The sequence below is a fragment of the Ixodes scapularis genome, unplaced genomic scaffold, assembly GCF_016920785.2.
Source record: "Ixodes scapularis isolate PalLabHiFi unplaced genomic scaffold, ASM1692078v2 PGA_scaffold4__175_contigs__length_147842914, whole genome shotgun sequence".
In the NCBI taxonomy this organism is placed as follows: Eukaryota; Metazoa; Arthropoda; class Arachnida; order Ixodida; family Ixodidae; genus Ixodes; species Ixodes scapularis.
The window spans coordinates 62,467,384-62,483,303 of NW_024609879.1; the positions used below are offsets into that span (position 1 = coordinate 62,467,384).

Consider the following 15,920-nt stretch of genomic DNA (forward strand, 5'->3'; position numbering starts at 1 on the left):
GGCCGCTTCGAAACAAAGTGGAGTGCAGCGGCGGTGACTGTGTTCTTGCGATGCTTGGAGCAGTTCGAGGAGAACTGATGCCCAGATGAAATTATCGGCAAACTCCACTTAATTATTTTTTTATTCGGTAAAGCTGCCACAAAATGTTCATAACCAAGGTTCAATTGATTAAATATATGGTCAGAGTGTACCATAGTGTTCCCGTCCACCTTCAAGACCGCTAACACTGTTCTTGTGGCTTTATAGCTTTTATCGAATTACAGCCTATATGGAATGTTTTTGCCGTCCCGTTGACTTCGTTATAAGAAGGGATCACTGTAATTGTACACGATGGTACCGTATTGCGCATATTCCAGCCTCGACACTTGCTTTGTGCTACAGACCCCTTTCGAAAGTCAGTCTGGCAACTTCAAACACTATGACCATCTCAGTGTGTGGCAGTGTCAAACTAATGGCAGCCTAATTGATGTTGACAAAAGAGGTTTGAAGATACTACCAAGCGGAGGATATACGAGCATCAGTCGTGTTGCGCTGACGCTCGAGACGTCAACACAACACGATGCACGATTTAGATACAACGGCTGCAGAAGCATTTATTTCAGAGTGTCGTCCAATCAATATCTTGCCACAAATTTTTCTCTAAAGCCTTTAGATGGTGGAAATTGAATCAGGGTGCTTTTGGGTTGCCACCTTACGCTGGTCAGTTCTTATGTTCACATTACCTAATTTGAAATAAATAAAAAAAAAGATTACGAGGCGATTGAAGAACCAATTTTTATCCACTATGACGTACGAAAGTGATGGTGCCCTACGAAGTATGGTTTCCTGGCCGCCATGAGTTCGACGAAAGTGAAACCGCTTTTTGAGCCACCAGATGGCAGTGAATCCTGAACCAGGTCTGTTGCTAACCATCTTCAATTTGAACTCGACGAAAAGAGGCAACGCTTACCTCTGTCCAAGTCGTCCTCGCACTGCGTGAAGTCCAGGTCCGTCAGGTCCATCTCGGCGTAGTTGTCGAACTCGCAGGAAAAGTCTCCCCTGGCCGGCATGTAGCCCGCCATGTCCGTCTGCTGCTGCGAGCAGAGTGCAGGTCGAGGCGGGTCCCCTGAAACTGAGACGTGGCACTGTCTACATCATGTGTGATGTTACAGTCACCAACAAAATGTGAATGACAGGGAAGTGTCTCCGTTGTCCCGCCTCCAGCGCCAGCTTCCTACCTTTGATAGCACCTTGGTGCCTCGAGAGTCTCAAGCGTGCAAGCGTAGCCAGATTACGGTGGAAGGCATAGAGCATGTGCTGGATCAATGCATTCGAAAGAAACACCCTGCCATTCCCATTTTAACAAAAACTATAACTAAAACTTTCTTTTCTTTAATCTTGTCAGAAACTATATATGCACCCTCTTCTATCGCAGGGTCCTTGAGGGAATGATGGTGTATTTTGACGTAAATAAATAAATAAGTAAACTCCATTCTAGGGTGTGTTCAGATAGAAACAGTCACAGGGGTGTCACGTCTACTCTTTGTTTTCAATCAAATATTTATAGGAGGTAGCCCAACATGTCCACATAACGAAACAGACCTTGTTTTTGTAAAATGCTTCCTTGTTTCTGCCAAGAAAAAAAAATTGTGTTTCGGGAAAGGTGGAAACAAGACTTTCCCGACTGCGTGTTGATGCAACTTTGAGGGCCCCGGAAATAAGAAAGACAACTTTCTAAACAGTTAATGTTTTTATGTATAATGCACACCAACTGGGCTATGGGAGTTCATTAAATTAATTTTATTTTAGTTTACATTTAAAAATAAAAAAGATTACAAAATTGGCTTCTTGAGCAACTTTATTATTTTGAGGCATTTTTCGGTGAATTTTAAAATGTTCTAAAATTATGTTTTCAAACTGAAACCTTTTGTGCAAAGTACTTAAAGGGATACTATAACAAAATTTCGGCACTTATATTTTGGTCGATATGCGTTCAATGAAGCATTATCAGATCGGACACACCAATTTCTTGTTGAAAAAGACACGAAAAGGAATTTTAAAACAAATTAAACGATTAGCAAAGAGCACCTGGTGGATGTCGCTAATGCCTCGTTTGTAGTGCCCGTCTAGGAACCTTGACAGGTAGTGACGGTAACCGTCTCGCCTACGGCCACCACGAGAAAAAAGGGGAAGTAGGAACTCTCCTTGAGAATTTCTTTTGTGTGTCCCAAAAGACGCTGTTGTCCGTCTACATGATTGTAGAAGATTAACCCGTCACTCAAAATTCGTGCAAAAGCAGCCACTTTGGTGGCTGGAACGACTAGGCCATCCCCTCGACGTCAGCTTCGCCGCAGCTTTACTCGTCCCAAGACGAACTACGTCACGAATGCGTCAGATGTCATGTGGCCTCCACTAGCTGCTCTTTGAGCACTTGCCAGAGTGAGCCACTTTTAACAAAAAATACAGCCACCAGGCTCAAAATACAAACGTTCAATTGTCGTTTACGGGTAATGTGGATGATATTCAACCTATTTTTGAACACAACGGGTATATTTCAAATTTCGTTGAAGTATCCCTTTAAAGGGGAAGCTGAAGAGGTTTTTGAAAAAAAAAACAGGTAGAGGGGAATTCTGGCGTATTTTTGTCCTGTGTTTTCGAACAATACAAGTATTTGACCCGAACGTATCACAAGTAGTGGTGCAAAGCCATCATAGTACTATCGATAATATCCATAGTGGAAGCCATATTTAAATATCAATAATGAAAAAACTATTGATAGTGCTATCGATAGTTAACTATCACAAAACTATCGGTAGCACTATTGATGATATACTACAGCGCAATCCACTTATAACGATAATTAGAAAACCTGAAAGTTCAATCGTTATAACCGATTATCGTTGTGTCTGGACTAGAAAGTGAGCGTTTCTAGTCTAAAATCTCTAGAAACTGATTGTTATAAGCAGGACATCATTATACGTGGTATTGTTAAAGGTGTATCAATAGTATACAGTCGATAGTTGACTATCAATAGCCAAATATTGTAAACTATAGATAGTATACTAGATAGTCACCTATAATAAAACTATTGAATGTATACTATCGATAGTCGACTCTCGTGAAACTCGAAAGCATATTATCAATAGTTAATTATCGTGAAATTGTTTATGGTTGAATACAAAGAAACTATCAATAGCTGACTATCGTAAGGCTATCGATAGTGTTCTATCATGTGATGAAGAGTGCCATGTGTACATTCAGAAAATTTCATGTAGCTCATTGAAAAATGCAACTGTAATTAGAGACTTTCCCATAATTATTGGGGAACAATCTAAAACCTATTGGCAAACAATCAGAAAAGGGTAGAAACCCTTTTTAGAAACTATTGACAATAAACTATCAAAAAAATATTGATTGCATACTATCGAGAAACTATGAATAAAAGATATCAACCTAACAGGTTTTTGGATTTTTTTTTTTTTTTTTGCTGTTTTAGATTGCTTTTTTGGTGTGTGCCCTTTGCTTTTTACAGGCAGAGCTCGGTCAGAAAAATGAAATCCCTGTCGCCCCTGATAAGTAATTGAACTGAGTGTTGCAGAAATCCGGAACCCTACTAGAATATGATGCTAGCAACGGTGATCGAATGCGCAAGTATAGGGACATGACTTTACCCGAATGAAAATACAAGTGTGGCATTTTTTCGAGCCACGCAGGTTGCGAGAAATGAAGCAATATTGCCTTTCAAGTTTAAAAGCTTTTTCCACTGAAATAAAGCCTCATTGGCAGTAATATCATTACATACCTGCCAACCCGTGGACTTTCAAATTCGTAAAATTCCTGCAGTTGCGGGGGGGGGGGGGGGGTACGCAAAGCGATGTGCAGGTTAATGTCAGCCTTGCCACTAGGTGAAACGCTTACATCACACCGTACAAGTGCTACAGAATCCAAACTTCTCTCCCTTTTTGGACGGCACGAAGCACGGGAATTCTGACGTGTGAGACTTCAGGAACACCTGAAAGTACCTCTTTTGAGGTCTGGAGTTCGCCATTGTGCCGCGAAGCCACCGCGACCAGGAGAATGCTACGATTACACGTGCAACAAACACATACGCCGCACTTCTCGCCTCGACACTGGCCAAAACAAAGAGGCCCAACCACGTCTGAACACGCCGAACCAACGTGCGCCGCCGAACACACGAACAAATGCTTTGGGCTTTGGATTGGTTTTGGACCCGCGGCCACCAGATAGACGGACAGTAAAAACCACGGCGCTGCCGTGGAGAGTACCTATCGCCCTCTTGTAGTGGTGCAAGATACAGCCAGCAACAATTTTACAAAAAAAGAAAACGAAAAAATTCGTAAAATTTGAAGCAAGATTCGTAAAATCGTAAAATTAGTCCCAATCTGTACATTTTACGAAAAATTCGGAAGAGTTGGCAGGTATGTCATTACTTGGATCACAGGAAATTTTGTTTTTACTTTTTATTTTCTATATAGTTAATGCTATGTTACCAAACTTAATGTATTTGAAGAATGAAAAAACTAAAAGCATCAGCAACTAACCACGTTGACTTCGTATAAGTTTTTTTTTTTTTTTAATCTTATAATGTTTAGTTTGAAGTCTCCAGAACCAAATGTTTGTTACATTTTTTCCTTCAAAAGTTTTTATTTATAGAATATGTGACGGCGTTAATGGTGTTGGTTGATCGCACAGCGCTACTGAACTGTATTACGTGTTCCTCAAAGGTCTAGTCGTGTACGCTGACTGCTTTATCCTTCAGTTTTACACAACACTGATCCCATTACCCGTCTGTAACTGGTTTTTAACAAATTCGAATCAAACGTAGATAAATTTGATATTGATATTTTTGGATGAAAACAAACATTTAGAAAGTGCATTGACGTTTTTCTCTCATTTTGACATGTCAAAATTTGTCCCTGTGATGTGAATTTTTATTATTTGGACGTAGTGCTCCACTAAAAAGGTCTATGACTGTTTGCGTGCCACTGAAAATGAAGTAAATAAATTAATGAATATATGTTTGCTGTGCAGTAGGTACTTTTTCTAGGCAGTGCAGTAAGTACTTTTTTCTAGGTAAGTACTTTCATTTTGTAAGGTTGCTGAACATATAGTTTGAATATTTTTGCGAGGCATCGCTAGAAACTGGTGACGTCATAGAAGCTTCTGTCCCAACCAATGGCGGGCGTGGCGTGGGTGAAACCAAGGGCTTGTGATATATCATGGTGTTGAGTGGCCAGATAATATGGAGCAAAGGGCGACTTGTCGCCATACTTGATTCACTTGATATTCTATATGTCACTGCCCAAAATTTATAGTGTAAACAGAATTGAAAAAATACTTTTGCCGAGAAAAAATAAAATCTCTAGACACAAAGTTGTACACCATGAAGAGGTGGACACTCGCACTTACGAGCACTGTCGGTGTGGTAATCTGTGGTAGTAAATAACTTCAGTAATAACATAAGGAAGTTAACAAGCTCAAACCACATTTTAAACTGGCGCATGGCGAAGACGCTAGTATTTCTTTGCTTACGCAAAGCTCTTGGGCATGCCATTCTAGAACTTGCAAGGAGCAGTCCCGTCATTTTGAGAAACAATATCTGGGTGCAGCTACATTCTCCTAAATAATATTAGTCAGTCTTTACACTATGTGTAGGTATTCTATAATAAAAGAAAAAAAACTCAAACATGGCACTTTGAATGACTGTTTGTAAAATTTGCAGACCTGTAGCTTACCAGGTCTTTATATAACATGGGCAAACTTTTACTTTAATATATACTTTGTCCACAGCTATAAAATGATATAATAAGTATTTATAAAAATGGCTGTTAAAATATTGGCCAGCAACTATGTGACTAATACCGAAAAACAAAAGCTAACAATACTTTTTTTTAAATTTTCACTTCTATCAGCTATTTTTTTTATCTGCACGACATCTGTGCAACATGATTGAGGAAGGAGGTAGAGCTTCTTAATACCGCCCTTTTCTTTCGGGCTGCACGGGGCCTTTTGCTGCATGGTGTAAACATTACCCAATGTGCGGCGGTCCTACAAACACCAGAGTCATCACTTACGCGGCAGCAAAACATTGGTTCAATAACACTACCTAGATTTTATTTCACTGCCGTTGTGTTTGAGACACAGCCTGTGTTTGTTTCCCCCTCGCATCGAAGTCAACCCAATACGCAAAGGAGATATCCTTACATGCTGTTGACTTAAGAAGCACTCATCATCCAGTTCTGCATGATTATCTCTAAGCAGGGGGATCGGTGGCCGAGTGGGCTAAAGCGCACACCCAGCTCGACGCACGTGGGGGGAAAGCTCGCGATGCAGAACCCAGGGATCCTGGGTTCGAAACCCACCCCTCCCCATTTAAATCTGGATGAGCATTGTACCGGCGTGCGGTCGTGTATCACTACTGCGTGGTGCACGTTAAAGACCCCAGGCTAGCGGTTGTACTGCACTGGCTAAATTGCTCATCTACAGCGTGTGACTCGTCGCAACTTTAATGACTAACCACACGCTGTATAAACATCCCCACAACCCAATTTTATCTCTAAGCATTGAGAGGATGCTTGCTTAGGATTTTATGGTAATAAAAAAAACAGCTCAGTTTGTTTATAATGTTTCATGGTGCTTGCACGTTTATACTATAACCAAGTACGGCCACTGAGGCATGCAGTGCTCAAGTACCTCTAGTCATTAAGAAAGAAACCCTACACCGGTAATGGATTGCAACATACACCAGGCTAAACATTCATTTTTTTTTTTAATTTAAAAGAAAATAACGCAAAATATTTTTGTGGATCTAAAATTACTGGTTGTTAAGGGTTTATCAGAGAAAGTTTTAAGAAAATCTGTAATTATAATTTTTTTAATTGCCGCTCTAAGTTTGCAGAATTCTAACTTCTTCGATTTTCACACACATTACGGGCGCATGAAAGAACACAACAGCAAAACGCTAATTTTTTTTTTTATACATACAATGCAAGGAGTAGTTTGTACAAAAAGATTCAGACTGAAAACATAAATTTAAAAGTTAAAACACCTTAAAAAAACACTGAAAAATGCCTCCAAATGTCAAAGTTGCCCAACAAGTTGAGTTAATAGTTTTTTTCTTTTTAGATATAAATTTAAATAAAATTAATTTAATTAACACTTGCAGACCAGTCAGTGTGTTAGTGTGCATTATCTATAAAATATTAACGGTTCAGAAATTTGTATTGGTTATTCTTGAAGCCCTCAAAGTTGAGTCAACATGCAACTGGGAAAGTTGTTGCTTCCACCTTCTCACAGACACAATTTTTTTACACGGAAACAAAGTAGTATCTTACGAAAGCAAGGTCTGTTTTGTTGCGAGGACATGTTTGGCTACCTCATACAAAAATTTAACTTAAAACAAAAATAGACATGACACTCCTATGACTGTCCTTATCCTGAAACTCCTGTTGGTAATATTTTATAAAGGTTTCACACATTTGCTGTTAACTGTTTGCTACATCCACTAATAATTTTCTGTTGGCCAACCCAGGCATGTCTGCACTCTATATATTATGTTATATGACCATTGATAAGCAAATTAAGGTTTGTAGAATAGCAGCTGAACCCTTTGAATTGGGCAGCAGCTTGCACCGTCTGGCCAGCATGTTTTTTTACATATACTTGTAAAAAAAGTAAGGTATAAATTTAATGCAAACGAAGAGAGGAGCCAGCTTTGAAAGGAGCCAAGTTTCAGTAATGCTCGGAGCAAACTTCAATGTCTGAACAAGTTTAGTGCCCAAAGCGAAGGCTATAGAATCTGCTTGCCAAGAACTTCCCATACAACAGATGGAAGTCATCGGCATGCTGACACACCCCTACCCATATCACTGCATTGCCACAAAAAGCTTTATACCCCTTTAAGGGACAGGTAAACGAAAAAATGATGCTGCTGAAGCTAACTTTCCAGAACTGCTTAGTAAATGAGCATGCACTGGAGGATTGAGGCTTCAGTGACACTCATCGGCACTCTTTCGAGACTCCACAAACTTGCGGAGTTTACGTGCCAAACCAACCAAGGGCATCTGGCACGTCCCAGCGGAGGACTGAGGAATAATTTCGATCACCCGGGGATCTTTTGACGTGCAACCGAAATCTCGCCTTCTCCACAATAAGGCTCCATCAGATTACAGGCACCTCGGTCGGGATTCATAACCGCCAACGGGACATCCGCAGGCCAGCGCTTTGCATCCGAGTCACCGAGGCAGCCTTTTTTTGAGACTTGAATGGGCAAGAAAGGATAACTCACACATTTGCATTTGACTCTGATCGGGTGTACTATGACCTCTCGTAACCACTCTATTGTTTACATATATTTTTTTAAGTGTCTGGGAATGGAAGTGATTTCTCCTCCTCCTACTCCTCCCGTTTCGACAGCCGCTGTGCGCAGGTCAGAAATGTTCGAGGGCTACTCTATAGGTGGTGCCAGTGTGCCACTGTATCGAGCAGTCACAAGCTCACCTTTGTACGCCAGAGGAGCCAGGCTGCAGCCTTCCTCGTACGTTGGCTCGGGGGCAATACCTAGGAAGTGAACACAAACATCGGTGACGTCCAACATTCAAATCCATTGTTCACCTGTGCCTCACAGTTTCAATGAAGTAAGTAGGAGAGGCATGATGTCCAAGGGGTTGTGGAGGCCGACAGCAAAAGCAACTACCAGCAAATACAAAGAAAATGCACACACTCGCATAAACAAAATAAAAGTACAATGCCTAATCATCTGCAACAAAAAAAATTTTGGTACTATGCCCAATCAAAGGAAGCGAAGAAAGCAATGCCCATTATGCCGTAAGGTCATACTCATTACAATTGTGAATGGAATGAGTTGCCTCAGAGCAGTCCAATATGATTTGTTGTGGGCTCCAATTTACCAGAATTCAACCAAGGCTGGTACCCTGAAATCTTTTTGGGTGAAGCAGAAGTAGCAAACGTCCAAAAATATTATTAGCTGGATGATCAAATTTTTCACCATTTTTTTTTCTGGTCCATCATGCAAATCATATTATGACAGTTGCCACAAAGCTGCCTTTGGACGAGGCATCATAGCACAATTTTTAACAAATGTGCCGCAAAACGATGGACGACACTTTTAAAGCAAAATAAATACGCACCTTTGAGCAGATGGTTGGGTGCATAAATGTAATGTTGCAAGTAGTGTGCTTCACACTCCCTGGCTGTCTGTGTGCCCACCTGTTTAGCAACATCGGTCCTGTTAAAGAAATATACACCAGCTGGTTTACACGAGACCAGATCACCTGGGATGATTGCATATAACTAAAGTGAGCAGTGAAAACAATTTGGAATTAAAAGTACCTCACAGCTGGCAAAGAAAGGAACGAAAACCATGTAATTAAAGTTCAATATGCATAGAGTGCGACTGCAAACAATTCATTGGCGCTGTTAGTGTAAACACGACAACAGTGCATATAGGGTATTGTTGAACGACAAATTAGACACAGCACAAATAATAGAAAACAGCACAAATAAACACAAGGACGAAGAGGTACGCGGACACAGCGCTGACTCACGACATTCGTCATCTTTAGCTTCTGTGCGTGTACACGTGAAAAGAAAAGGCATAAAAACGAACACAGGCAGGTCATCGTTTCGCCACGCCATTCATCACCAGTAGCATTGTCCTTCACACAAATTCAGTCCAATTCTTTGATGAAGTCGAACTCACTGCTAAAAATTGTGATGGACCCTGTACATGTGCACTGGTATATGACCATGTGGCTGATTGTAATACGCTTTATAAATCTTTCTAGCCATTTTTTTTATTATGTTTTGCCAGAATTTTTATGTAACCAAACTGGGTTGAACATTCACACCAACCACAATGTACAGCTAAGCGTCCCAATGGTGCAGACCTTCAAGTCAGGAAGTGCTCCTTAGCTCTAACATTTATACATCTCTTCATCTGCCCTATATAAACCCTACCACATGACAGGGGTATTGACCTAGACAGTCTAGCTCAGTGGTTCTCAAATGAGGATCCGCGGACCCTTCAGGGTCCTCGAAGGTATTCTATGAGTCCGCGAAGCCAAGCCACATCTGTCAAGCCCGGCAATTAAATTTGTCTTTTTTTTTCTCAGATTGAGAAGAAACATTCTAATTTTCCGGTGAGTTCTCTCGTGTCTATGCCAATGAGTGAAATCTACTTCACACTAGCCCTTAGTTATTGCATTCATTAAATCATTATCATGATTAAAATATGCCTTTCCCTTCAACTCACCACGAACAAGGTCCTCCATTGTCTCCGTCGATCCACAAGGGGTCCGCAAAACATCAGTGGTTGAGAACCACTGGTCTAGCTCAATGGCTGGGACGATGAAATTCCAACAAACTAAATAGAAGTTGTGAGAAAAAAAAAAATAAGAAGAAAAAAGCAGGTACTATTTGTTTGCACCGTGTCGTGCTTCGTATACTTGGGGGTGCTTCGTTTTCGGTTTTTATATTCTTCGAAGATGGGGGGGGGGGGGGGGGGGGTAAAAATCAGCCGCTTTGTTCCAAGCTGGCAATCGGGAAGAAATCTGGTTTTTTAAGTATCGATTCTGGAATTCTGGTTTTTCAAATTATATTTAGAAATATACAAGTATAACAAAGAGCATTGATCGATTTCAAAAAAAGGAATTATTTATAAATTAAATGAACACAAGACAATATTGGAGCGTGATATAAGAGATAACATGGGGTTTTCAAGCTTTATCACAAATCCTTCTTGCTTACAATACCTTCTGCATGCGCAGCATCTCTGTCTTTACCCTAGACCTGTTCGGTCTTTGGACATATTTGAATTGAGAAAATGTTTTCGCAACACCACAGCTTACATACATTTGCAAAGCACAGCAATATCACTTTGGCTTGACAGGAACGAAATATCTGCTGTTCCTTTCAAAACAGTTTTGAAAATAGTTTCTTGCTCTATTTCTTTTTGTTCCGGTTGGAACGAAGAGGAAAGGATACTTCACAGTAGACTTAAAAATGACATTCTAGGGCTATGTCACTGCAGCTCACTACTGCCAACAGGTTTGTTTTCGAGGACTGAAGCTAGCGCATGTGTTCCTATCAACTCTTTGTTTCCTAAAAAAATATCTTTGGAGTGGATTAATTCGGGAAATGGTGCAATACGATTCCCAAATTTGGTAGAAAATCGGGTTTAACCAGATTGTCGGGAAAGATTTTCGAGCCGTAAATATCAGGGAATATCAGATTTTACCCAAAAACGAAGGGCCCTTGCCCTTCGTTTTGCTTGCCCTTCTCCTCAGAAGCGTGCAAGCAGAGACATTTCTGCTCACCCAACACCTCCTAGATAAAAAAGCTTAAGTGCTGAATTTTCCTGAGTCACTAAATGAAGCCACCTTTGGCCAGAGAAAATTCGGTTGCCTGTATGTTTATACAGCCTAGAACTTGGTCTGCCTCAACGGGCGACGAGTCCCCCAGCTGTAGACGAGAAATTTAGCCAGTGCAGTACAACCGCTAGCCTGGGGTCTTTAACGTGCATCACGCAGTAGTGATACACGACCACACGCCGGTACGATGCTTATCGAGATCGAAACGGGCAGGGGTGGGGATTGAGCCCAGGATCCTGGGTTTTGCAGCACGAGCTTACGCTCCAGATGCTCCGAGCTGGTGTCTGCTAGCCCACTTGGCCACCGATCCCCCTTTGGCCAGAGACTGGACTCAAGTGCAGCGTCAGCGTTCAGCTGGAAATCATGTCCAATCAGTGAGAACATGACTCTTTGCCGAACGCTAATGCAATAGCCGTGTCCAATCTCTGGCCTACCCTGGCCTTTTGTGGTGACGTAGGAGCGTACAGCACTTAGGCTTTCTTATCTAGGAGGTGCTGGCTCGCCTAATACATCCTTTCTCCCCTTCGCTACTCCCACTGTTCGGGAGAGGAGGACCTCAAGAGGACGTTTTGCATTGCAGAAACTTGAAGCTGCGTGGAAAAATCTGTAATTGGTGAAAGAATCTTTGTCTAAATTTAATGAATTGATGCCATGTTTATTACTGGTGACCATAGGTCGGCATTTTAGGACCCACTCACTCACCATCACATCACCAAAATTGGCAGCCCATCAAAGTCATTCGCAATCACATCACCAAAGTACACCGCCATTCAAAAGTCACAGCCCTTCACATCACAGAGTTCAACCGTGCCAAAGACTCATAGCCAATCACATCACGCCCCCTTAAACTCGCCGCCATCATGGTTACTCACAATCACGAGGAGGTCCCACTCACAGCCAGTCATTCACATCGCGGTCCCTCAGAGTCTCCCCTTTCACGGCCACTCACACTCATGAAGAGGAGGCCCCACTCACGACCCCATCACGGCTACTCACACTCACGAGGAGCTCACACTCACGGCCAGCCACTCACATCAAATCACGGCCCCTCAGAGTCGCCCCCATCACAGCTACTCACACTCATGAAGAGGAGGTCCCACTCATGATCCCCATCACGGCTACCCACACTCATTAGGAGGTCACACTCACGGCCCCTCGGAGTCGCCCCCTTCACGGCTACTCACACTCATGAAGAGGAGGCTCCACTCACGACCCCATCACGGCTACTCACACTCATGAGGAGCTCACACTCACGGCCAGCCACTCACATCACGGCCACCCTGCCGCTCACAATCACGGTCTCGCATCCCCTCAACGAGGGGCCTCCTCGCTACGAGCCGAGCCAGCCGAGCGGGCCGGCGCCGGCGGCTCTAATGTTTGTTTTGGTTTGTTCTCAGTTTTTCTTTTTAGTTTTTAACATTGAGCAAGAGGCATCCACGCCACGCAGGCACCACAGCACTCCTTAAAAAAAAAAAAAAAAAAACTATATATACAACAAAGCCATCCCCCGAAAGTTTTTTTTTTTTTTTTTTTTTCCCCTTTTATTTGCATCGAGCGCGAAACCCGCCTTTCCAAGGTCAACCAGATTCGGGACGACAACTTCCTGTTGTCCCCGGCCCCCCATCCCACGGGGAAAACCGCTCCGGGACAAGCAGGGAGCGTGTGCTGCAGCCAGCATGGTTGCAAGCGCTGCGGACTCGAAAGTCGAGACCCCCAACTCTTGTCCGCCGTCTTGTTTCCGCCCATCGAACGTCGTTTCTGGAGTGCAGACCGCGAACTATCCGCGTTGAAATTTTACACGGTGCGGACTATCCGCAGGCTTGTTTAGTATCACGAAACGAATTTTGTGAATGAAGGAGTATGTTAATTTATATATATATATATATATATAAAGTAATGAAGTCGCACTTCGAAACGTATTTTAAATTTACACACACGCACACATATATATATATATAAATATATATATATATATATATATATATATATATATATATATATATATATATATATATATATATATATATATATATATATATATATATATATGTATATTTACACACAGCAAATCGCACCCCCTCACCCCCCCCCCCCCCCCCCAACCTTCTTTTTTACGTTTTGTTGAACGCTCATTCTCCGCCAAAATGCAGCGCTAGAGGTCCGAACCAAGGTAACTAACCGTTATCTTCTTCAAACGTTATTTTTTCTAAAGTGGTCTTGGGAAAATGGGACCCATTTTTGCCCGTTTTCGCTAACTGGCGGCATAGAGCTCCATGTATCCGAGCCATATGCTGAGAAAGTTCGGCAGATGCGTGGAGCTTGTAATCCGCTAAATATAGCAAGAATAAGCCGACCTCGAGATAACACAATATGGAGATTCGTTTTCGCTTCGCCACTTCGCTCTGAGCGAGCCCACTGAAATTTGAGGTTACAAGGAGCGTTATGGAAACATTTCTCGTTCATCGGTATTCTATTACGCCTGTAATTCATCACTGTATTAAAAATAACAAACGCTTTTTATCAATCTCTATATAACAAGACTTACAAAAAAAAACTTTTTTCTTTGTTCGTTTGTTTTAAAACAAAAGCATGGTTTCTCAATCAAAAAGGGTCAGGCAATTTAGAGCACGTGTTCGCAGTCTCAGCATGGCAAACGCTTTCAGCGGTGTTGAATTGTAGCAGTAGTGGGAACATAGAAAATTAATTTTATAGAAAAAAAGGAGGAATGGAAGACGGTAATATTTTTGGAAATCGTTACAGATAGGGAAGTCTGAGCAATTGATTGTGTTGAAAGACATGTCACAACGGACATGGAGTGGCCAATTTAGAGTGGGTCATGTTTCAAGTGAAAGTATAAGTAATGTTTAACACAATATTTTATAAATGAGAAAACACGATTAAAAGAGAGCATGACGTCAGCCCCGTAGCTTCCGCAAGCAATTATCTTGTGGAGTTCACCCTCTCCTGATATTTTTAATCTCTTCACTTGCGCTGACAGAGCTAGAAGTAGCGGCAATTCGAAATGCTCTGGGAAAGCCGCACCAGTATAGATGCGTCGTCTGCTCGCGTTTCTGGTGAGAATAGACTCTCCCTCTATTATTTTTTTTTTTGGAAAGGGGGGGGGGGGGCGGTTGGCAATACATCATGTTGCGATACAAATTAACAAGAACAAATTTGGGTAATGTACTTGGAAGTCCAGAGTTGAACATTCCACGCAAAGTTCAGAGAAAGTACTTCAAGTAGAACACAGGTTTTCTGTATACCTACTTGAAGTGGTGCTTTAAGCACAATATACTTCCCAACACTGCACAAAGGTTCCGTATTGCTGTCGTTGTGTTTGAGCCTCTCAGATTAGTTTACACCAAATGCCAACAAGTCAACGAAAGCTGCCTGCCCTTTACTCTGCCGGTGCGGGCATCCAAGAGCATAGTAGATATAAACAAATCGAGCGTACCTGCGGTGAACTAATGTCAGCTGTAGTTGTGTCATGGCCTCTCGAATTACGTTTCTGTAAACGTGTGAACTCACTGCTATGATACGCACGTTTCTGCAGAGGTGAGAAAACGTACCCGGGGAATCACCCTCAATCTTTCTTCGGTAAGAAAACGTTAAATGCAGCTGCATTTGTTTCGTGCCCGCGCCAGTTTTGATATGGATGAATATTGTACCATCGTGCGATTCTCCAAAAGCTTATCCCCATGCACATACAAGCGGGCCCCCGGATTTTGTCATGCGCGGCTCTCGTACGAGAAGGACTTAATATCTTTCATTCGCCTCCTGAAATCTAATGCGGGTGAAGGTCGGAGGCCTTCGTTGTGAGCCATTTCCAGGGGAAACCGAAAGTTCGCTAACATGTGTCTTAAAACGTCCGGAAAGGGCTGGAAGAGGTCACATTTTTTCGGCAGAAAGTTGTGTGCGGCAAAGGCGGAGACCCGCCGGTCTACGATAGGAGATAAGTATTGCGTGATTCTCATAAACAACTTAGATGAGCAGCCGTCCTGTAATTGGTAAAATGCTCATCTACAGCATGAACTGGTGTCATCATTTCTTAACGGCAGATCAACCGCCTCGCTGACTAAGCATCTGGCTTGCGCTAAGTAATAATCAATCCGTTGGTGGATACTCGTGTTTACGTTAGTGCCCAATTAGATTGGAGGCGTATTTCGTCAAATGTATCTTGTGTGATGCAGTCAAACTAGACTCATGGCAGTGGTGAGCATCGGGGGCATAAGCCGCGGACATTGCATGTGACAGCTCGTTCAGATCACTGTGTTAGGAAGGTGGTGCTGCTCAATTGTATTTCTAGCTTGCTTTAACAGTCAGCAGGTGACGCTAAAAGCAACGCACGTCTCATATATCGTAAACATCAGAGATCACATCAAACCAGCTTTGTTGCAGCACTGCTCCACCATTTGGTTCCAAAAGCCGTAAGGGCACATGCCTTATGCATTGTCTAATCCACTCTCGGGACAAGGCCTTTGCACTGTTCTTTCTCCACAGTATGCATTAAACGAAAGGTTAGTTGTCCGG

The 15,920-nt window shown here is 42.2% G+C and overlaps 1 protein-coding gene across 2 annotated transcripts in view; it reads right to left on the bottom strand.

Moving 5' to 3' along the window:
- The window catches only part of LOC8052701 (transcriptional adapter 2-alpha), a 42,336-nt gene that overhangs the window by 20,635 nt on the left and 5,781 nt on the right, over window positions 1-15,920 (bottom strand). Inside the window, exons 1-4 of one of the 2 annotated variants that reach the window (XM_042293502.1) lie at window positions 10,274-10,321; window positions 9,150-9,247; window positions 8,500-8,559; window positions 950-1,111 (exon numbers count right to left, since the gene is read on the bottom strand). In XM_042293502.1, the coding sequence (XP_042149436.1) occupies window positions 950-1,061 (112 nt within the window). In that variant the 5' untranslated portion in view covers window positions 1,062-1,111; window positions 8,500-8,559; window positions 9,150-9,247; window positions 10,274-10,321. Of the gene's footprint in view, window positions 1-949; window positions 1,112-8,499; window positions 8,560-9,149; window positions 9,248-10,273; window positions 10,322-15,920 lie in introns of those variants that run through there. The other variant, XM_029976472.4, reaches the window with a different exon arrangement.